At 41.2% G+C, this 24,271-nt stretch overlaps 1 protein-coding gene across 1 annotated transcript in view; it reads left to right on the top strand.

The window, feature by feature from the left end:
* The window catches only part of DIAPH2 (diaphanous related formin 2), a 2,404,298-nt gene that overhangs the window by 2,044,277 nt on the left and 335,750 nt on the right, over positions 1 to 24,271 (top strand). The window contains exon 26 of the mRNA XM_029607438.1: positions 20,063 to 20,198. Coding sequence (XP_029463298.1) covers positions 20,063 to 20,198 — 136 coding nt within the window. The remainder of the gene's footprint in view (positions 1 to 20,062; positions 20,199 to 24,271) is intronic.

Below are 24,271 nucleotides of genomic sequence, written 5' to 3'. Positions count from 1 at the left end.
AAGTGACTTGCCCAAGGTCACAAGGAGCGACAGCAGGACTCAAACCCTGGTCTCCTGGTTCTTAGCCCACTGCTTTAACCACTAGAGTATTCCTCCTCCCTGTGTATTTATTTACTGTAAGGTATGAGATTTACTGTAAGGTATGAGATTCACAAAGTATATTAGAACTTTCATGCATATATTTTTGTACTCTTGTTTTGAGCTGATTGTATGAACAGATTGTAAAAATTAATAAGTAAATAACTATACTGCTGCATATTACTTCTGCATATTAGGAGCAGTTGACTGCTCCACTCATGTCTTGCTATTTGGGCAGATAGGACGGGAATGAGGGACGCTGCCCATATCTCGCTCTTAAGGTGAGTGGGAGCAAAAGAGCTGGTGAGCACTGATTCACTAAATCTAGGGTTGCTATTGTAGTGTGTAGATTTGCAAGAAAAAATTAGGAACCTAGCACTGAAAATCAGTGCTGCATACCTAACTTGCTTCCCTTGACCTGACCATGAACCTTGCCCAAACCACTTTTTAGGGACTTAAATTTGGTCACTTAGTGAAAATAGGCACCTACGTTTAGGAACCCAGCACTATTAAACTTTTAGTGGTACCAAATTAGGTCCCACAAAAAAATAAAAATGGTGTGCTTTTGAAACTTTAATTTACATTTACAAAAATCACTTAAATACATACAATATGTTGTGTTCCATGGCCGCGGGAGCCACAGCCACGGACCCCCTACCTCACCCGCGACGGCAACCCGCCACGGGAATCCCGGGGGAGGACCTCAACGATAGGCCCTCGCTCTGGCACGGGTCCCCCATGCCGACCACCGCAGGAGAAGCCGCCCCTGCTCCTCCCTCGCAGCGTCTTGCAGCGTTTCCCCCGCAAAGAAAATCCAAGATGGCCACCGCCATCTTTAGGTGCGAGGCCACACCCCCTTCCTAGACTTAAAGGGACCTGATCCCTTTAACCAGCTGCACTCTGTGTCTAATCAGCCTGAGCAGGGGAAGTATAAAGGAAGGCTTCCTCTGCTCATTCCTCGACTTGGCAACGTCCTCCAACGCTGTCTAGTCTGCTTGCTTCGGTGAGTTCCTTCTGCTCGGACGCTGGTTCCTGTTTCGTCTTGTTGTTCCTGGTTCCTGACTTCGGATTGGCTTACGGTGATTCTCTGGTTCCTGACTTCGGATTGGCAAGCGGTGATTCTCTGGTACACGACTTCGGACTGGTGAGCGTCGACCCTCTGGCACTTGACCTAGGACTCCTTCAACATCACCGTCTCCAAGGGCCCACCTAAGTCCCAGCGGCCCGCGTCCCTACGGGCTCCTCCTGGGGGGACCACAGACTTCCAAGGGTGAAGACACAACTCCTCTCATCCCTTCATCAGTCTCTGATGCCGTCTCAGTCTCCAGTGCCAAGGGTCAGCTCGTCCCGTCTTCTGCTCTGCCTCGCCTCTCGACGAGAGAACCTACGGATCCTCTGATAAGTATACCATCTTCCCATCGGCCAAGGGTCCACAAGCCTGATTGTAACACAATAAAGATCATCTCACACATGAATATTAAAAACCACCTCCATAATTATACTATAACCCATAATTGTGGGGGTGGTTTTTAATTTCATGTGTGAGATTATCTTTATTATTGTATGTATGTAAGTGATTTTTTTGAATGTAAATTAAAGTTTCAAAAGCACACCATTTTTTTGTTTTTTGTGGGTATTGAGATGTTAATGGTGTGATATTGATTACCCTTTTGTTTTTTACCGTGAAGGGTACCAACTTAGGTGCCTAATTCTCAAACAGGTCAATTTTAAAACTGTTGCTCGTCAAAAATGCCTGCATATTTGCGTATGTGGGCTGCACGCAAGCAATACGGTTTTTAAAAGCTTCAAAATATGTGCATGTATACCCCTGTATGCTTGAGGAGTGAGGGAATGGTAAAGAGGCTCAGCAACAGTAACAACTTACAGCCAGACCTCACCAGAGGGAGTGCTGACAACCAAAATGATACAATAGGCCCAGCCTAAGCCTGGCCCAGTTTTTGATCTCTCTGAATACTCAACAGTCCTCCATCCCTATGGGGGGAAGAACAGTCCTTCTTGAATTTGTGGCACTAGTTAACAAAGGATCACTGGATCCTCAAAATCATGGAGTCTGGAAATCATTTGCATTTCTCGTACCATCCCTTCCAAATTGCTCAATTCAGAATCCTAATGCGACATTGTCTGGAAGTACAGTCACTCCTTCAACTACAGGCAGAAGAGCCATTCCCTGCATCACAAAATGGACATGACCTGCTCCTGACATTTCCTTATCCCCACGAAATCAGGTGGATTGAGGCACATTCTGGATTTGAGACTCCTGAACAAACATTTACACTGAGAGAAATTCAAAATTAATTCATTAAGCTCGAATCTCTCCTATATCCAAAAGGGAGAATGGATCTCTATCCTCATATACCCACCCATCCTTCTCTTCAAGGTGCATTCTTTCCATTATCAACACAAATACTCCTGTTTAGCCTTTCAACAGCACCATGAGTCTTCACCAAATGCATCACAGTGGTAGAGGCTCACCTGCATCATCAGGTGATTCAGGTTTTCCCATTCCTGGATGGCTGGCTAGTCACAACAACTTCTTGGGAAGAGGTGTTGCTCTCCATATGTATGATAGTTCATCTTCTTCAGGAATTGGGGTTTCTGATGAACTTTCAAAACATAAGAACATAAATTGCCATGCTGGGTCAGACCAAGGGTCCATCAAGCCCAGCATCGTGTTTCCAACAGAGGCCAAACCAGGCCACAAGAACCTAGCAATTACCCAAACACTAAGACGATCCCATGCTACTGATGCAATTAATAGCAGTGGCTATTCCCTAAGTAAACTTGATTAATAGCAGTTAATGGACTTTTCCTCCAAGAACTTATCCAAACCTTTTTTGAACCCAGCTACACTAATTGCACTAACCACATCCCCTGGCAACAAATTCCAGAGCTTAATTGTGTGTTGAGTGAAAGAATTTTCTCTGATTAGTCTTAAATGTACTACTTGCTAACTTCATGGAATGCCCCCTAGTCCTTCTATTATTTGAAAGTGTAAATAACAGATTCACATCTACTCGATCAAGATCTCTCATGATCTTAAAGACCTTTATCATATTCCCCCTCAGACGTCTCTTCTCCAAGCTGAACAGCCCTAACTTCTTCAGTCTTTCCTCATAGGGGAGCTGTTCCATCCCCTTTATCATTTTGGTTGCCCTTCTCTGTACCTTCTCCATTGCAACTATATCTTTTTTGAGATGTGGTGACCAGAATTGTATACAGTATTCAAGGTGCAGTCTCACCATGGAGCGATACAGAGGCATTATGACATTTTCCATTTTATTAACCATTTTCTTCCTAATAATTCCTAACATGATTTGCTTTTTTGACTGCTGCAGCACACTGAGCCGATGATTTTAAAGTAAGAAGTTGAATCTAGTTCCAGTTGGGCAGTTAAAATTAATCAGATCATGGTTAGATTGGCTACAAGAAAACGTGTTATTACCATCAGATCAATGGAGCACCATGAGATCACTCATTTTCAAGCTGCTCAATGTTCACCACTTGTTGCCTAACAAGTAAAATTTAAAAGGTGCAACGTGCACCCATAAACGTATTGGTCACGCAAGCAAAAATATGCTTAATTTTATATCGTTCATGCAAGAACATGCGTACCATTTCAAATATCCCTACTGCGCATATGTGTTGGAGCCTTTACATGTGTACAAACGAGAGAGAGTGCCTCTTTTAAAAGCCCAATTTGACACTCTCTATATATCCTACTATAAGACGGACACTTTCAACTCGGGGTGGGTTTTGGAGAGAGGCAGTGTTACAAGGGTCTAAAGATGCTTGCACCCTAGGCAGACCAATGTATCACCACCCCCCACCCCAATCCACCCTGTTGAAAGTACCCTTCTTACAGTGGTCAGATTGGCCTTTTAAAAGAGTCTCTCTCTCTTTCTCCACTGTCCCAAAATCTCCAGACTTGCGCCTAATCAGAACCAGTAATAAAGCGTTGCCATGGTCTGCCTGAAAAATTCAGGGATTATTCATGTCATCTTGGCCCCACTCTGGAATGCCCCTTTTCTTTCTCCTTATTCTTGACTCACACACAGGTATGTATGCGCATAGTTCCTACTTCTTAAAATACACGTTGCTCACACATTGCCACATGCACGTGTATGGAGCTGTTTTTGCGCGAGCAACACTTTTAAAATCTACCTGTTAAGTTATATAATGATGGCCATCCATCTGGTCCCACTCACCTTCACATCCGTTGCCTGAAGTGGGGTTCGCACAGTCATTGGCATTGGCTAACTTATCCACTATCAACAATAGTATAGATCTTAGGAACAATGAAAAATTTAAGCTGGTGGCTAAATCCGCATTCTTCAGCAAGAGTTCTACTTCATCCCCATTAAGTAACTCTAGTGACAGATACCCACACAGAATCCTTTCAGACGCAGGGCACTTGATCCTTTGAGGAAAGCCATTATCAGATCAATCTGCTGGAACAAAGAGCAATTAGATACGCTATGATGATCACAAATCTTCAAGGAAAGGATATAGTGATTCAAACCAACAACCAAGTTGCAATGTTTTATGTCAGCAAAGTTTGAATTGTTTTAAGATTGTTTACTAATTGAGTTTGCTGTATTGCTGTTTGATTTGACATGTAAACCGATATGAAGCCAACACGAATATCGGTATATAAAATTCAATAAATAAATAAATAAGCAAACAGGGAGGCACAAGGTCATGGTCTATCGGTCAGGAAGCATTAAAGGTTTGGAAATAAGCCATCAAAAATCAGGCTGTTTTACAAGCCACTTATCGTCCAGAGATATCTATCATGCTGCTGGATCACCTCAACAAAGTGTTTCACCTACACAAGTGTTCTCTGTAGAAATCCACAGTCAGCAAGCTATTTGACTTGTGGAGTTGATTGTCAGTTGACTTATTTACATCAGAGCAGAACAGAAAGCTTGACCAGTTTTACTCAATTCTTCCCAGGAATCTCAGGTTAGCTCAGGACAATTTTCTGCTTGATTGGGAACAAGCCTCATGTATACATTCCCACTGATACCATTGATCACCAATGCCAAAATAATACAGAAACTAATACAAGGACTGCGCCTTCTTGATCTTCATAGCTCAATAGTGGCCCAGCAATTGTAATTTGCATATCTCATACAAATTTTAGGCAGACCCTGCCTTGCTAACTCAGGACAAAAAAATGTTCTACCTTCCAAATATTAGGGATGTGCATTCGTTGGTCGACTTGTTTCATTCATTTTGGCAGTATGCACATATCTCGCGAATGGAGAATAGGTGTATGAAACTGATGGTATGAACGTATGTGGCTAGCTGCCTACGTATGCACATACCATCAATTTCCCATGCCTACTCTCCATTCGTGAGATATGCACATACTGCCGAAACAAATGAAATATATTGACCAACAAATGCACATCCCTACCAAATATTCCATCCCTCAACAGCATGGATGTAGAAAGCTCAGTAATTGTAGATCTTTGTCCAGAAACTTTGATTTTAGCTAGGATACCCACAACGAGGCACAACTATGCTTTTAAATGGAATAGATATTCCTGTGATGTCAGCAAAACTTTGTAGATCTGTTCACTTGTGAGCCCAAGTAATTGTTATTCTGCTTACTCTTCCTTTCTGATATCAGAATAAATCTCAGTGCCACAGTGGCTTATCATGTCACAATAGAAAATAAGGCCATCTCCACATCCACTGGTTTTGAGATTCATGAAAAGCTTTTGGCATGTGAAGTCTCCGGTGTAGAAACCTCCAGTCACATGGGACTTGAATGTTGTCCTCTCTCAATGAATGAAATTGCCCTTTGCACTAGAGAAGGTACAGAAAAGGATGACCAAAATAATAAAAGGGATGGAATGGCTGTTATTTACTCTTTCAGATAATAGAAGAACTAGGGGGACCCTCCATGAAGTCTGCAAGTTGCACATTTAAAACAAATCAGAGAAAATACTTTTTCACTCAAAGTAAATTAAGCTCTGGATTTTGTTGCTGGAAATATAGATAGTGTAGCTGGGTTTCTCCTGGAGGAGTCCATAAACTCCTATTAATCAAGTGAACTTAGGGAATAACTAATGCTATTACTGGCATTAGTAGCATTGGGTACTTGCCAGGTTCTTGTAACCTGGATTGGCCACTTTGGAAACTGGATGCTCAGTTTGATGGACCCTCGGTCTGAACCAGTATGGCAATTTCATATAAACCTTTAGAAATGGCTTCTCAAGTTCTTGAAGTGGAAAATAGTTTTCCTGATAGCATAACTTCAGCTAGAAGCATCAGTGAATGTTAAGCCCTCATTCATTACTCACCTTACATGCAATTCGTCCACTCATCCATATAATTCAATCTTTGTATTGCCTGCCTTCTTTTTGCATCTGCTTGCACATGAATGTGAGAAGGCTCTTCATATTTTATATTGAAAAATAGATCTGGCCTACTACAAGAAAAAGACCTCAGCCACATCATCAAACTTGTCAGCTCGTTGTTTCATATACCCAAACAGTCTTGGCATAATGGTCGACAAATGTTCATTGTCCAACTGGATAGCAGAATGTATTCAGCGCTACTATACTTCAGCAGGCTTGCAAATCACAAACGCTGTCAAAACTCATCAAGTAAGAGCTATGGCCTCTTCCACTGCCCATTTGAAGACATTTGCAAAGCTGCAACATGGTTATATGTTCACACTTTTATATCCCATTACTGTCTGGACAATCTATTAAGCGCTGACAAATTCAGGCAAGCAGTTTTGTGCAACCTATTCTCATAGTAGTCTACTTTCCACAGTAGTCCAGATTGCTTTCTCAGTAAACAATTTGCTGCAGTCCTTAGCTTGAGACTCGCAACGTGTAATGGTTAATTCAGCCTGTTTATCAATGGAAAAAGTAAGTTTGCTTACCATAAAGATAGCAGGATGAATTAGCCTTGGAATACCCACCCAGGTCCTTGAGAAATTGCTTATCTAGCTGAAATTAGCTTTGATATCAACTGAGGAGACCCATGAGGCAACACCTGTGTGGGAACTCCCATGCATGCTATATTAGGTCAGAGAAACAAGTCTGTTCCATTCTTTTGGATGATGTCGTCCACATGTAATGACTACTTCATCCTGCTATGGAAAATACCATTTTTGGTAAGCAAGCTTGCTCTTTCTCATGTAAGCATTGTTTAATTTTATTCTTTACAGAGCCAACTAACTACTGTAGATGAAAATTAATCCTCTACCTTGTCAATATCTATGATATCTGAAATTTGGAATATTTTTTTCTTTATAGAATACTTTTTAAGCTTAATCTGTCTTTTAAAAATTTTTAACTATGAATGCATATTCTCTTTTTTGCTTGCTGAGTGAATACTGTTAAAAATGACTGATCTTCTACTGTTTTGCAAAATTTAGATATCTTAATATTGTATTTGAGGATGTACTGTATATACAATTTAATACTGCTGTTCTACTGATTTATTGAGTGGACTTAAACAAAGCTATGATATTGCTGGGGGGGGGGGGGTTCTTTCTTTTCTTTGACATATATAATGATATGATGGCTTCTTTTGAGCTACAGTTTTATTTACTTCACTATAAATTATTAGATTGCCATAAATTATATTAAAAAAAAAACCCAGAGAGAAAGAAAAAAAAAATGAGAGGATTGATTTTTTTAAACAGATGCTGTTTCCAAAGTCATAGCCTTTTATTGTAAATGATGAGAAGTTCATTTGCAGAAGTATTCTTAACAAACAGATTTGCACGATGGTCCTCCTCTAAAGCCTGCCTCAGATCAGTCTTGTCTGTGGAAGGGAAAATATTTTTATTAATTGGCTGACATCTCAGAAGCAAATTCTTAGTCACCGGTTGCATACATAATATTGCCTCCCTTATGTCTTTAATGCTATCCATTGTCATATGCTTCAGTGTTTCTGCCTCTCATATACTCTTGTTCGGATTTCTTTTGTACTTTACGCTCAGGTCTGCTTCCATTCATTTTTCTTGATTGCTGTCCTCTGCTAGAATATGGGTACATCCTCTGTTCATAGTCTCCCATCATGCTCAGAAAGCACATAAAAAAAAGGCATATTATATTTCTTCTGTTTACCTAACAATCTTCTTTCATGCGGGCTGGCACTTTTTTCTTGTCAACAAGAGCCTGCTTTACCAAAACTATTTTTAGATTCTGTTTCTGCGGGGGAAAAAAAATCAAGCCCTAAGCTTTCTTTAATTCCTGAATTTATTGGAAAATGAAAGCTACTTGCTCCAAGCTGCATGAATTATATTTTTACCAAAATAAAAAGTGATCAATAAAATACATAAACAAGACAGTTTTAAAGGGAAAATGCCATTATCATGTTCCCTTCTTCAGGGTGTCCCCAGCACTTTTACCTTTTTGAAAGTTTTGTGGTTACCATATATTTAAAAAAAAAAAAAAAAAAAGGTTAACGAATACAAATAGAAAAAATATATGAGATGATACCTATTTATTAGATTAATTAATCATTTTTTGTCTGCCATTTGAGAGTTAATATTTCTTCTTCAGACCAGAATTCAAATGGTTGCTGTTTATATCTCTCTTCTGTATCACTTAGCTTCTGAGGTTCTAATTTAGCATTGCTATTTACTGCCGTTCTCTGACCGGATATCAGCAAGGTATTAGGAGGGCAGTCCTTGCTGGTGTCGGGGGGGGGTAGCCCTCTGGTCACTCCATAAGCCCTTTCGGACTATGGGAGGTAATGTGGACCCCTGAGTGGTGAGGCAGCACCACCGATGAGCCTGACCAGAGGCGGATGTGCCAAAGAGGGACCTGAGGAGCCTTCACCTATATTTGGTGCGGACGGCCAGCAGGACTTAGTCAGATACCAAGACAGCACAGACAGAAGCCAGGAGGCAGTCCGGGGTCGAGGCAGGCAGTGGGCAAGCAGAATCCAGTAACTGGTCCAGTGTCAAGGCAGGCAGCAGCGGGCAAGCAGAATCCAGTAACCTGTCCAGGGTCGCAGCAGGTAAGCAGAATCCAAAGTGTTCCAAGGTCATCAGGCTGCAAGCAGGCAGAATCCAGAGTGGTTCAAGGTCAAGATGGGCAGCAAGCAGGTAGGAGCAGTATCTAGAATCAGGCACATACAGCAAGCGAGGCAGGAACAGGGCAAGGAACCTGTTGCCAAGGCAAGAATTCCAGGGCCAGGCAGGCTAAGTAGTTCTTGAGCATGTGATCATGGGGGCGACTACCCAACTCTCTTGCCAGAGTGAGCAGAATCGTGTGCACAGATGCGCACTCATGCCCTATGCATCTCTTTGCCGGGTCCTAGTAATATGTGCATCAGTTGTGCAATGGCAGCTCCCTGCCATGCAGTGAGTGTCTGAAGCCGAGGAGTCTGGGAAGGTAGATAAATATTTATTTATAAAAATTTATAACCTGCTGATCCACAGACCTGAGTGGGTTACAGTAAACATATATAATCGGCTTGTATAATACAATTACAGTTAAAACGAGAATCAAAAATCAAACAATAAACAAATCAAAGCAACATAATAAAGCAAAAAAATAAAACATAAAAGCCTTTTCATTTAACCTGAAATGTCACATCTCCACTTATTGCAGGAGCTAGGGAGGAAACACTAGTTGAAAGAAATGGATTTTCAAAAGTTTCCTGAAATGTAATAGATCCTTCTCGGCCTTAAGAAAAGCAGGGAGCTCATTCCACAACTGAGAGCCAGCAATGGTGAACCTTCGCTCATGACATTGAGCCAGATGTATAAATTTGACAATAGGAATGAACATCAAGCCAGGGGTAGTTCTGTAATACTTTTGTGTATGTGATGTATCCCGTACCAGAAAAGCAAATTTGAAGAAAAACAATTTGATAATTGTAGAAAATGGAGGCTTTATAAAAAACAGTTCTCAAGGTCTCTGCTAGCCTGCATTCCACAGTTCTGAGTAAATTTTCAAAGGGGTTCCATGAATAAAATAGCATATGCGCCTAGGTGGCCTGTATTTGTGCACATGCTATTTTATTTTTTATTTATTTAAGAATTTATATACCGGAGGTTCCTGTATAATATACATATCACCCCGGTTTACAATGAACAGTAACTATCGCTTCAAGTTAGCGGTTTACAATGAACATAGTTAATCCAAGAAACAGAAAATATATATATATAACAATGCTAACAATTAATAAAAAACAATAAATGAAATAACAATTAATAAATAAACAACAATAAATATCAATGAAAAAAAAATGGCAATAAATAAAATGACAATAAATATAATTGCAATTAGTAAAATAACAAGAGGGTTAATGAGAAAATAACATGGTTAAATAAACATTAAAACATTAAAACATTAAATAACATGGTTAAATAAACATTAAAACATTAAAAGTATGCGTGCATTTTCAGTATCATACCTACACGTTACTGACACAAAAAAGGGGCAGTTGGTGGTTGTTCTGGGATGGGGGTCAAGAGATTTCCTCAATAGCTGCTATTTTATAAGATAATTATGCACATATATTAGTCAACTTGTTTGTTCAATTTTACACCTCCTAATTGAATAGCACATGTGGATCCGAACTTGTCTGTCTGCAGTTTTTTGGGTGACCTAGGAGGCGTTCAGCATGAAGTGCTAGAGGATCTAGATGAAATGGGAAAGGGCTGGGTGAACTGGCAGAGATATCGGCAAACTGATGATTTCAAGCATACACGCAAGTAACTATTTCCAAGACGGTATATGCTCATGCTTTGCAAAATACCTGCCTCCACGTATAAATCAGTTTACACATACTTGTTAGATTTTTTTTTTTTGCATGTAAAATATATTTGTCTGTGTTTATAAAATAGGTAGAGAAAGTAAGTGCTTTTTTACATTGGAATTATTCACATGTACTGAATCCTGTGAGGGGGAATTTTAAAAGCCCGGCGCACGCCAAAATCAGGAGATGTGCGCACAAGTCGGGCTCGCACGTGCCCACTGAATTTTGAAAGCCCACCAGATGCGTGTGTATCTCTCACAGTGTGCACGGCGCAAAGGTTTGCAAAAAGGTGCGTAGTCTGGACGCAACATGGGCATTTCAGGGCATGGCCAAGAGTTTTGCGCATAAATACTTACGCGCCTGGGCACGCTCCTAGGACCTCTGCCGGGTAAGTTTACTTCTGCTAGGGACGAGGTGCAAGTTAAAATATATAAAAAGAAGGCCATTTCTCTGGAGTTTAAGGGATCTGGGGTAACTGAGGGGAGTGTAGACTATCAAACCAGGGGGAGTTTGGAATACCTACCTGTTAACTGGGTGAACTGGTGGACGCACTGGTGAAACTGGAAATGGCTTGGAAGCAGGCTTTCCTAGCTCCGGGTTCTGAGCTCCCCAAAAACCTAAATTTCAAGCGGAAATAACAGCAAACCTCAAGAAACTTACCCCGGTTGGGAAACGAGTGCGCTGGTAGAGATTGCAGAGCCACAAGACAGTAGCTATGAGCACAAAACCGGTGCGGAAAGAAAAAACAAAAGCTACAGAGACGGAGCACAAAATGGCGGACGCCAACGCAGGCCGAGATCCCGCGCCCGTAGATGGATGCGCTCTCTTTTAAAATTCCCAGACTTATGCGGGAGAAACAGGATTTACATGCACAGGCGCACGCCTACTTAAAATTCGGTGCACATGTATGTGCAGTAAGACTGTTTTATGGCAGGCACGAACATGCATGCGCAAGCTATAAAATGGCTCCCTATCTGGGCGTGCATCGATGCCAAACTGCACCTGCGCGCCGGTTTGAAAGTTACCTTCCCTGCTTGTACTTTCTGAGCAGAACTGCACTGTATTTTATTAACTGCGCAGTTTACAAAATACTAGAATAAATCTCAAATAGGTTTGAAAGTTAGGTTTTTAGTGCCCCACCTGCTAATGTGTACATCCTTTACCTTTTGAAAGTATTATTTATTTGTATTGTTTGTACATTTTTCAATGTAACACTAAGTTAGAATTTCAAGTTGACTTTGTCACACAAGCTTTAACCCTTGAAAAAAAAGCTGTGGAGTAATTTCCCTATCCTGGTTTTCTTCTTGCCTCTCCTATAGTACGTTTACTGTATCCTGCACCGCTATTCCGCTGTCAATCGGTGTGCCTCTGGGCTCTGTCCTGAGCCATTTTCTCTTTTCTATTTAAACTCCTTCCCTTGGTGCTCTGATCTCTCCCGTATGGCTTTCAGTGCCACATTTATACTGATAATTCCCAGACCTACCTATCTTCACCAGAAATTTCCCCACAAATTCAGTCCCAGATTTTAGCCTCCTTGTCTGATATCACCGCCTGCATGTCTCATCACCACCTTAAAGTTAACAAGGGCCATATTCAGCGCCACTTAGCCGGATAAGTTTTGACTTATCCGGCTAAGTGCCAGCAAGTGAATATGTGCCCGGGATCAGTGGCCACCACATATAACTGATATTTGGCTAAATAGCTGGCTAAGGGGCGGGCGGGGCTAGGACATAACTGAGAGGAGCTGAGTTAGCTGTATAAGTTATCCAGCTAATTCTGATATTCAAAGTTAGCCAGATAACTTACTCAGCTAAGTCTGTTCGTCCCATAGGCCCGACCTCAAGTTAGTGGGATAGATTTGTTCGACCTACTGTCGGATAGCTGAATATATTCGACCTGAATATGGACCTCCACATGGCCAAAACAGAGCTTCTTGTCTTCTCGCTAGAAGTTGCTTTCCCTCTTTTTTTCTTTCTTTGTGCATGGCTCTCTCCTGATTCTTTTGGCCCATGATGTTAGAGTTATTTGTACGCCTCTCTTTCTCCCCCGTTTATATACGTCTAAAACACTGCGAAAGTGTGTCAGTTCTTCTTCTATAACATTGTTAAAATCTCTTGCTTCCTTTCTGAGCATGCTATCGAAATGTTTACCCACTCACTTATCATCTCCACCTTAGAATACTGCAGCTTGCTGGCCTCTCACTAAATCATCTTTCTCCACTGATCTTACTCAGAATTCTGCTGCATGACTTATCTATCCTCACCATCAATATGACCATGTAACCCCTTTTCTCGATATATGTCAGAGGTCTCTCATCATATTTATTTGGTAATGGAAATTTAATACAAGAAAACAAGTTCACGAACTTAAGATCCTTCCTGGTTTATATATGCAGGTTAATGTAGTCAAAATAAGTAGTAATGCTTTTTCCCCTTACCAGGAATCAATAGAGGAGACCCAAAATCTAGCTTGAAATGCTGCATCTTGTTCAGACCCCTATAAAATGCAAGTTTCCTCATGCTGGTCAGGCCTCAAGAGCAGCTTCAAAACAAGAAGGATTTAATTGCAGCCAAAGAATCCTGTGTTGGGCATTACCAGCCCCACACACTGGGGAAGATCCCAACATTACAGCTTCCCCAATTCCTCACAGGTACAAATGTCTTTCTCCAGTGTCTCACTATCAGGGTCCCCAGGTCGAGACCTCAACCTACCCTTATACTACATTGGATGTCTGTCTGCTTGATCACCTATAAATGAAGTTCATCATTGCCTATCTTTTCTCTCCCTACACCCTTCCCCTGAGACTACTGCAGTTTGCATTTTGCTGATCTCCTGCCCAACATTTTCCACTGTAATTGATTTAAAATTTTACATCACTAGGTTCCTAACTCCTTCTTGCTTTTTAATCATATAGAGTTGCTACCTGTGGTTACTGTTAAAACACTGATCTCAATCTGTTATGATGTAATTTCCTTCTCAGCTATCCTTGTTTTACTGTAAACCGAAGTGATGTACCATACGAATGTCGGTATATAAAAGCATTAAATAAATAAATAAATAAATAAAATACATCACATCTTATATTTCTTCACCATCTGTATGACCACATAACCCCTCTTCTCAACTCGCTGCACACAGTTCATTCTTCTCTTATTCATCAGGCAAGTTGCTCTTATTTGTGTTCTCCTCCAATGCCAATTCCCAACTCTGTGCTTTCCACCTTGCTATGCAGTGTGCCAGGAATCGACGTTTGAGTTGTATTCTGGCCACATTAAAATCCAATTTAAAAACTCACCTTCGACACAGCTTTTAAATCCTTTACAAAAGGATTTAAGTGCAGAAATGTAGCATATGCCGTAGGAATTTTAAAACCTCATTTATGCGCTAAAAGATGATTTTTCAAAATGTTACGCATGTAAAATATGGCATATACACATGCACGTAGCCTCTGTTCATGTATTCCCAATTTTATAAAAGTCAAGAAGATGTGCATATGATCACTTTTGCACGCACATATATACGTGCATAAAAAAGCGTGGTCTAGGGACATTCTGGGATGGAGCTAATTTATGCCTGTAAGTTGCTGTTTTAAAAGATACAAATTTACATGTTCCAAGTACTCATGTATTCTTACATGTGCCAATTATCTGGTATAAGTGGTACTAAATGTGTGTGTATTTAGTAGTACTGACAGCAGACTGGGGAAAATTCTGATTGAAGAATTAGTAGGGTCTTGAGGATCAGGAGAGAGACTGGATGGAACTGGTGGACTAATTGCTAAACTGGTTAATTTCTTCAATGTGCATGTTTTAAAATTGACCGATGTGTATAAATCAGAAAGTATGCACATTTTTATTTAATATAGGTGGGTAAAGTATGCATGTTCAATCCATTGATATACATAGTTTCAATATACTGCATGCATTTGCGTATAAGCCTATGTGCAGACTTAGGTTGCATGGTAGAAGTAACCAAGGAAAGGGTGTGAGAATTATATTTTAAATGCAAAGTGTCCATTTAAAGCAAAGTTGTTTCTAATGCAGTGAACGCCTTCTATGAATATTTAAATGTAATATGGATCCAACCGGTATCCAATACAGCCAACATATCCCAGTTTTTAAATTCACCACTGTGCTCAGTGAAAAGTCCACACTTCAAACATTGTAGTGCCCCGACAGACATGGCTATGTTTCGCCTGCCGGCTTCTTCAGGAGGGACTAAGCTGTTAAATTTGAAAAGTATAAAGTTAAAACTAGCACAGTGCGATCATTTAATGCAATATAAAATGGAAACTAATATATTGAAAAATACAACTTTCTTCAAGGAGAGTTCAATTTTGAAGTAATAGAGCCCAAAAATATAGGTTAGTGAAATGAAGAATCCAGTTAGTATTGCTCATTTAAAATAATTCTTTGCTTGTCTGCTCTCACTTGTCTGCTCTCACTTCCTTCTCACATCTCTTTCCTTTCTCTTTCCACATAACTTGGACCACCAGCTATTTAAAAATGAAGGACATAAGCCACAGTAGCCTTGGACAAGTTCCATTGATATGAAGTAATCTTTATTATATTGCTTTACCATTGCTAAAACTGTTTTCTGATTGGTTAATGGTAGACTTGGAATATGCATGCCTATAACATACCTTTAACAATCTTTAACTTACTTGGTGACGCTGTAGTACAGTGGAATTCACTTCCAGTCCTCGGACCCCGCAAATGGGTCAGGATTTCAGAATCTCACACACATTTATTAGGGATATCTTGAAAACTCGACCTGTTTGCAGCTCTCAAGGACTAGAAGTAAATACCATTGCTAAAGTACATTCAAAATTTAAAAAACTAAAACAGTTGACTATAAAATTGCACACTTTTTGGAGAAACAAGGTTTGTTCACTTAGTCACTTCAAAGTACTGATGCATGCATAAACCATTCTCAGTGTCACATAAGGCTCTTCATGCCCTTTAATATGTAGTTCTCTCCTACCTAGCTTTTTATGCCTGTCAAAGAGGAATAACCAGAACTCTAATGACTATTGGTGTAGAGATGCCAATCATAACATGGCTGCCAGTGATTAATGATGTTGAGACTTTTGGAAACAACTGTAACATGGCTGTTTCAACTGTGTCACTGCTCCATGCTTCAGAATCCATGCACTTAAGAGCCATTGGGTGGAGGAGCGGGATTTTTCGAGTCAGTTTGGGATTTTGTTTTAGGAAGAAGTCAGTTGGAAAGAGCAGTCAATCTGGCTACCTGAGCTTAAAAAGATCAGCTACTGTCTGTAGTGAGTCTCCTGCTTAGACTGGGCATTTAATATAAACAGACAGTATAAGAGACAAAAGGTGAGCCCCTGCATGGGTTTACTGGAAGCTGCTGCTGGAATGGTGCATTTCTAGACAAAAGAGCTGGGATACGAGTTCCTGTAGCAGATATAAGAATGCTATCCATTCGTCCTTGGGAACGTGCGTTTAGACACACTCACATGGGGGAGAGACTTTGGGCACCAGAGTCTGTGCTGAGCTGCTGTTTAACTAACATGACAGTCACCACTACTTAAAAGAGAGTTGTTCAGCTGCATCACTTTTCAGCCTATAGATTACAAGTAAATCTTGTGCTGTGGTGTTTAAATGTTAACCTTTGACTCCTCTGCCCCATCACTGAACCCTAGAGGTGAAGGAACATCTTCTTTTGCTTATCCTAGTTGAACCAGCATTATGCCTTAATATTTTCAGCCTCAGAAAGTCACTTCACAAGGCTGTTAACTTTTGTAGGTTAAGGAACATTAAGCATTGTAGGCCATATCTGTGGAGGGCCAGGGGACAATTGTATTTGTTTGTGCATGAGTAATACTGGGTCCAATGATTAGTGTAGTGTTATACTCTTGAGATATAGGGCCCAATGAAATAAAGCCCACAGCACAACAGGCACTAATTTTCAGTGTGGGTTTTGATCACTGCATGCAGCTAAAGCTGGCGCCTCGGCATGTTGTAAAATGCAAATGATTTGTATGCACAAGTCTTTGGTCACATGGAGAAATGTGCATATATTTCATTTCATTTCTCTTCTACTGATCTGTTTCCTCTCCCCGGATTATTGGGCCACTTACCAGCCTCAGGCCCCACTGAGAGAGGAGTACAAGACAGCACCTGGTTAAGTCACGCCTCCCCCGATGATGTCACCGAAATGGGGGCGAGGGGTGAAGAACACACAAGCGACACCAGAGGAAGTCTCGCTGCTACCGCTCTGTCTCATCTCCCTAGACTATTGGGCCACTTACCAGCCTCAGGCCCCACTGAGAGAGGAGCACAAGATGGCACTGATTGTTCCTGCTCGCACCAGCCCTTTACAGCTTAGGCTGCAAACCACACCCTCGATGTCACCAAAATGGGGGGTGAAGAGCCCGCGAGCGAAACTGGAGGTGCCATGCGCAGGTGGAGTGTGCGCTTTGTTGGGCACACGAAGGATCGCAACAAAGGAGCTCCTTTGCTCCTTCATGTGTGATAAGTGTGAGTGAGGCCACACTTTGCACAATTATCTATGGACTTCCATTACTCCATGAACCACCCTATCCCATTTATCTCAGGTTGGGGTAGGTATAGCGATCTTTCTACTGTTAGACAATCGCGCATTTTACATTGGCCATCTTGTTTAATATCTTACCTTCCGTTACTTCCATAGTTCCTGTTCTTATTGATTCTAAATTTATGCTGATTAGTATTCAAGCAATTAAGAAAAAATTTCAGCTAGTTTATGACTTAATTCAAATGAAAAAAAAACTGATTTCTTCTGGGTAACTGAGAGTTGGCTCTTTGCCTCTGACACAATTACTCTTAATCAAATTTGTCCTCCCAATTAGCTTTATTATTCCCAACTGCAAACAAAGGGTAGAAGGGGAGGATTATTGGTAATCTATAAAGAGAGCTGGAACCCTAAATTTGAGATTATCATTTGCAATTCACCTTATGAATCATTGATTTTGTACACTACTGGTTTTTCCATTTGCCTCTCCTGTTGTCCTCCTAAATTGCTACAAGCTAATTTGTCACCTTTTTTTGAACAGCTTGTTTTAGCCAAAGCAAACTTTAACAATGTGATTATATTGGGTGACTTTAATTTGCTTTTCAATTGTGCTTCTCAGCCTGGGTATTGCATACAGTTTTTTGATAATGGTGGGTCTTTTAAGAGTGGGAAGAGAATCAGGAACAGCTGGACACAAATAAAAAAGCTCTAAAGTAAGAACACCAGGCCTTCATCTTCGCCGTGAATGGAGCGTGTTCCGCGGCACACGGAGGCCTTCCCTTTTCACCGCGAACAGCGCGCCGGGCCTTCCTCTTCGCCATGAACGGAACGCAGCACAAGGGGGCCTTCCCTTTTTGCTGCGAACAGCGTGCTGGGCCTTCATCTTCGCCGTGAACAGAGCATGTGCCACAGGACGCGCTCCGCGGCATGCCAGGGTCTTCTCTGCTCTTTTCTGTGCAGAATTTGGCAATTCTGTGCAGGGGGGGAATTGTGCGTAAATTCTGCGTTCCGCAGTAGCACAGAATTCCCCTAGGATTATCCTATGTATGCTATTAGCATGCACTCACACAGAAAAAACATGGGTCTGTAAACGCATTTGTGTGCGCTTTTTTCCTGCTCACAAAACCCTTATTACATCCCCGTAGAGGGCTTTGCACGGGAAAACACACATACAAAACTGCGGTAGCTTCAGCTCCCCTTATTACATCGGCCCCATAGTGAGCTCACTGATAATATGAAGGAATTCTAGGCTTTGGGACTAGTAAATACAAAGATATACAGTATCCATGGTTGATTACGGTATTATGTGTAGAATGTTATTGGTTATGGATGTTTGCACTTATTTATGTGTTTAACCTTTTATTGCACAGCTTCTAATGTAGTCCTAGTTCCTGCAATAATAAAAGCAGTATTGTTTCATTTCAATGTGTTTATTGGTTCACAGGTACAGTTCCCCTCAGAAGTCTATTCACAGAGAGGGAATCCATCAGTACACAGCCACACTCCTGGGTGGGGGCTACAAATATGACTGTTATATCACAACAATTTAAAGCGCAGTGCACAGTAGAGTAGTTGTAGAGCTAAAAGTCTAAAATAAAATAAAGTTATTGATGACTTTATCGTGTTTATATTTAACTCAACATCGATGTGGCTCACTGACTGAAAAAGGTGATATTGTACTGCCTCCTCATCCGTTTTCTTTTGTATTTAGTTATTTTAAACAATATTTCATCCCTTTTTAGTTCATGTAAGCTCTCGTGTTACCATCTAAAAAAGAACAGCAGTAATGGCAATGTTAACAAGAATAACTAATGTACATTTGTGTGGGACAGCAGTAATAACTAAGGAAAGGTGACAGGTTGGGGCCAGGTAAATAAATGAAGACAGTCATAGCATGTCAAAAATATATTGCTGTCCCTCCAATATACAAAATAGGCACAATAGGTTTCCTGTCACTTTTAAAGAATCTATTCTCAGTATTCCCTGAACGAGAAATACAGATAGGACTTCTAATTTTCCCTTTAAAATGAACACAGATTAGATTGATTCTTCTATTGGTCCTGCATTTGTTGTTCATAAATGAGGAGAAAGAGAGGATCGTCAGTAAGCTTTACCTGAATTCATACTTTTCCACATCAGGAAGGTTCCATCTTCCTCTCTCTGTTCTGACCCACTCTTACAGGAGCCTGCTGATTTCAGAGGTATAGATTCCCTCTCTCTCCAATTTTCCATCAGCCCCAGTGGTGGTGGGTCAAGGATGTGCTTATTACTTTGTCTTGCTGTAAATTAGTGAAAGCAATCCAAAGTTCTGTTTGCTTTGGGATAGTGACCATGTGTGTCCACAATGAGCAAGCAAGACAAAATATAAATGCATTTGCAAAAATCCTGATTCTGCCTTATGTTCTAGTAATAAATATAGAGATATGCAGACAGAATACACAACCGATTTGCATGAAATCGAGAACCTAAAATGTGATCTACCAGTGTTGTTTGTTTATAGATAGGTGTATGAGGTTGATGAGGAATTAGATTATCTTCAATATATATAAAAAAAAAATAGGTATTCAGAAATTTAATGTTGTAATCCTGGCACTGTCAAACCCTCACAAATCTTTCATTTGATATGTAATGTACACACAAGCAGTGTTTTCAATTCTCAGCACAAAGCTAATAGAAGAATTTGTGTTTTATATTTCTAAATCAGGAGGCAGTGAAAGAAAACAACAAGAGAAAAGAAATGGAGGAAAAGATCAAAAGAGCCAAGTTGGCGAAAGAGAAAGCTGAGCGAGAGAAGCTGGAACGACTGCAGAAGAAGAAGCAGCTAATTGATATGAACAAAGGTAGAGTGCATTTTTTTTTTAACATATGATATTAACAGGGGGGAAAAAGCCAAAAAAAATTGATTATTGGAATTAAAAATGATTATGTATTTATGGCACACACACACAGTGCTGGCCCTCTAAAATTATATGTAATCTTCCACAGCCCACAAGAATTTGTAGACTTTTGTGAATAAGCCATTGAAAACAGCAATTTTTGCAGATGTCTGCAGCATGCTTTAGTATTCCCAACAGTGGGGGTGGGGGGGTGGGGGTTCTGTCTTAGGCTGGGCTTTTTCCTCAATTTTGGGGGCTTACAGCTCTATGGGTATCATCCTCTGTTGGCCTATGATGCCATGAAATGCTCCCTGTTAGAAGCCCAATTCCGCAGATACAGGCAGAGCTCTGAAGTCTCAGTGCGTGGATGAGACAGTGTTGCAAGGAACAGAAATTCAGTTTTGTAAGGAACCTTTGGGGGAAGGAGGAGTCTTTTCCGAAGGCATGGGAACCAGGCTGCTGGCACTAACATTTTAAAAGGAGATTGAGTAGCTTTTAAGTTAGAACAAAGGGGAAAGCCAACATTCGCCCAGCACGCACGTGGTTCAGAAGGGGAGGTATCCTCAAACAATACTAATGAAGCATTAGAGCTAGGGCATCCCAACAGAGAGGTTCCAATAAGAAGAAAAGTAGTGGAGCGGACTGAGAGGGAACTGGGGAAGCCCGACGATGTGTCACCGCGTGATTTTTGCTTTAGTCTGCTCCCTCTTGCATGCGCCGCCTGCAATTTTATAACATGTGCGCACCGGCGCACATGTTATAAAATCGCGTTTCCATGTGCATGTGCGTATTTATTTATTTTTTAAATTGAACCCTTAATTTTTAACCTATTATTAAAATCAACCATTGTACCTGAAGACTGGAAGGTGGCCAGTATAACCCAGATATTTAAAAAGGGCTCCAGGGATGATCCGGGAAAAACCGTGGAAACTGTTATAAAGAATAAAATCACAGATCATTGAGGTAGGCATGGTTTAATGGGACACAGCCAGCATGGATTTACCCAAGGGAAGTCTTGCCTCACAAATCTCCTACATTTTTTTTAAGGGGTGAATAAACATGTGGACAAAGGGGAACCAGTAGATGTGGTATATTTGGATTTTCAGAAGGTGTTCAACAAAGTCCTTCATGAGAGGCTTCTAAGAAAACTAAAAAGTCATGGGGTAGGAGGTGATGTCCTTTTGTGGATTGCAAGCTGGTTAAAAGACAGGAAGCAGTAGGATTAAATGGTTTGTCTTCACAGTGGAAAAATGTAGACAATGATCTCAGTGATCTGTACTTGGGCTAGTGCTTTTTAATATATTTATAAATGATCTGGAAAGGAGTATGGAGAGTGATGTGATCAAATTTACAGACGACGCAAACTTATGTACCGTAGTTAAATCTCAAGTGGTTGTGAAACTGCAGGGGGACCTTAGAAGATTGGGAGTCCATATAGCAGATGAAATTTAATGTGAACAAGTGCAAGGTTACATGATGTTAGGTTCCATATTAGGAGTTAGCACCCTGGAAAGAAATCTAGGCATTGACGTTGTCAGCTTAGTGCGCTGTGGCTGTCAGAAAATCAAACAGAATGTTAGGAATTATTAGGAAGGGAATGGTGAATAAAATGGAAAATGTCATAATGCCTCTGTATCACTCCATGGTGAGACTGCATCTTGAATATTGTGTGTAGTTCTTGTCACTGCATCTCAAAAAAGACATAGTTGCATTGGAGAAAGTACCGAGAAGGTGACTAAAATGATAAAGGGCATGGAACAGCTCCTTTGAGGAAAGACTAAAGAAGTTAGGGCTGTTCAGCTTGGAGAAGAGATGGCTGAAGGGGAATATGAAAGAGGACTACAAAATCATGAAAGGATGAACAGGTTAATGTAAATTTACTCTCTCAGATTATAGAAGGGACTAGGGGGTACTGAGGGTAGCTCATTTAAAACAAATCAGAGAAAATACTTTTTCACTCAATGCATAATTAAGCTCTGGAATTCTCGCCAGAGGATGTGGCTACGGCAGTTAGTTTGACTGGGTTTATAAAAGGTTTGGATAAGTTCCTAGATGAGACTTTTATAAACTAGTATTAATCAATAAGTAATAGATTGGGATCTATTTAATGTTTGGGTACTTGCCAGGTACTTGTGACTTGGATTGGCCCCTGGACCCTTGGTCTGACCCAGTATGGCCCAGTATGTTATGTTCATTTTAAGTTAGCCAAGGTTCTCTCTACTATTTAGATCACCTCCCACTATCTCTAGTCCAGTCCAGGGCCGCCATCAGGGCAGTATTCTTGGGCCTGCAGTATGGGGCCCCAGGATCTACTGCCACATATGGGGGCCCGCCGCAGCCGCCAGGCGGCAGGTGCGCTTGGGGGATGTATTAGTTCATGGCAAAGAGGCCCACTGAGGCTCTCTCCGACAGTCTGTCGCCCAGGGGCCTACTGAAACCTGGAGCCGGCCCTGGGTGCAGGCCCCAGAGAAGGGAGAGAATCAATGCTATGCGTGTCTTTTAGACACGCATAGCATTGATTTACAGAGCACCGCAGACAGAGACTCGTCCGCGCGCTCTGTCCTGCCAGCGTTCACTGTCTGACGCGGCTGTGACGTCACCCGCCTCGTCAGACAGTATGCGCCGGCAAAGCGCGCGGGCCGTCGCTGTCTGCTTGCTGTATGGGGCCTCAAAATTCCTGATGGCGGCCCTGGTCCAGTCATTCCACAAGTGATTTGACTTGGAGTCAAGCAGTAGTGCTCCCTTTGCAAATCTGAAACCCATTGTCCCTGGGTATGATATTCTGTCCACATCATCCCTGGCAAGCCCGATGAATGAAGGACCTGAGCTGGGAATGAAAGCGAGATCTTCAATTTGGCAATGTGCAGCACTTGCTAATGAGCTATCAGGCCACCCCATTCCAGCAGTTGTACAGACTTTGAAGATAACTTTTCAAACAAATGTGCACAGCAGCATATATGAACATATATGGCCACAAGCAGATATACGGAAGTGTTTTGTAAGCTGGATGCATGATATACGCGCATCTCTGCCCCTCAACATTCACGAGTATGTAGGCTTACCACAGATATATGCAGTGCTTTGGAACCATTATCTCAATGCATTGAACACACAAACTTTTCCTACTTATTTTTCAAATATATGCGCTTATACTTTACACGCAAAAGTGTAAGTCCTGACTTGCTCGCATAAGTTGGCCAATTTTAAAACATGCACACGTAGATGAAAGTAACCATTTTTCCAATTAATCCACTAGTTTGCCCGGTCCTTCTCCAGGACATCAAGCCCTTCCTGAGCTCCAACCAGTTCATTCAGACCTCACGTCCTGTCAGTACTACACAATAATCCCGTTTAACATCACAGATGCCAGATAATTAGCTGGTGTAAAAGTAAGCGAGTGGCTTGCAAATATACATGCGCAAGGTATTTACGTGCATCAGGGTTGGCCCTGCCCCAGAATATCCTTAGACCCCCCCCCCCTTTTAACATGCGTGCATATGTGCACAAAAGTGAAAATAAATGCATATTTTTTACTTTCATAAAATACAAAATACACGAGTAGCGGCTACTTACATGCATCGATGCAAGGTTTTGAAAATTCACCCCTTAATGTATAAGCACATAAACAGCAATTTTTGAAAACTATTTACATGCATGAAAAGTTGTTTACCAGTGGAAAACTCCCCTCTGAAAGTTGTACAACCCCCGTCCCCCTCCCACCACTACCATCACCTCTATAGGTGAAGCTCCCCACACTGTTCGCAGTGCTTTCACACATGTCGAAAAAGGGGCAGGGAAAGGCTGGAATTAGGGTAGGAACAAGGACATGCATGGGGTGTTCATTTTGAAAGCCTTGCATGTATTTTCTGAGGATACGTTTGCACTTACTCCAAAGCAAGTGTGAATGTGCTTGGGTAGTAAGTACTTGCTGTCCCTCCAGCCAGCTGGATTTTCAAAGAGAAGCTCTGCATGGGATTTCATGCAAAGTTGTGCGATGGTTTAAAAACTGCCCTGTATTCTTCTGCATTTGCAGTACA

The sequence above is a fragment of the Rhinatrema bivittatum genome, chromosome 6, assembly GCF_901001135.1.
Source record: "Rhinatrema bivittatum chromosome 6, aRhiBiv1.1, whole genome shotgun sequence".
Classification (NCBI taxonomy): Eukaryota; Metazoa; Chordata; class Amphibia; order Gymnophiona; family Rhinatrematidae; genus Rhinatrema; species Rhinatrema bivittatum.
Note: the sequence above shows the minus strand (reverse complement) of the source record. Positions and strands in the feature narration are given on the sequence as shown.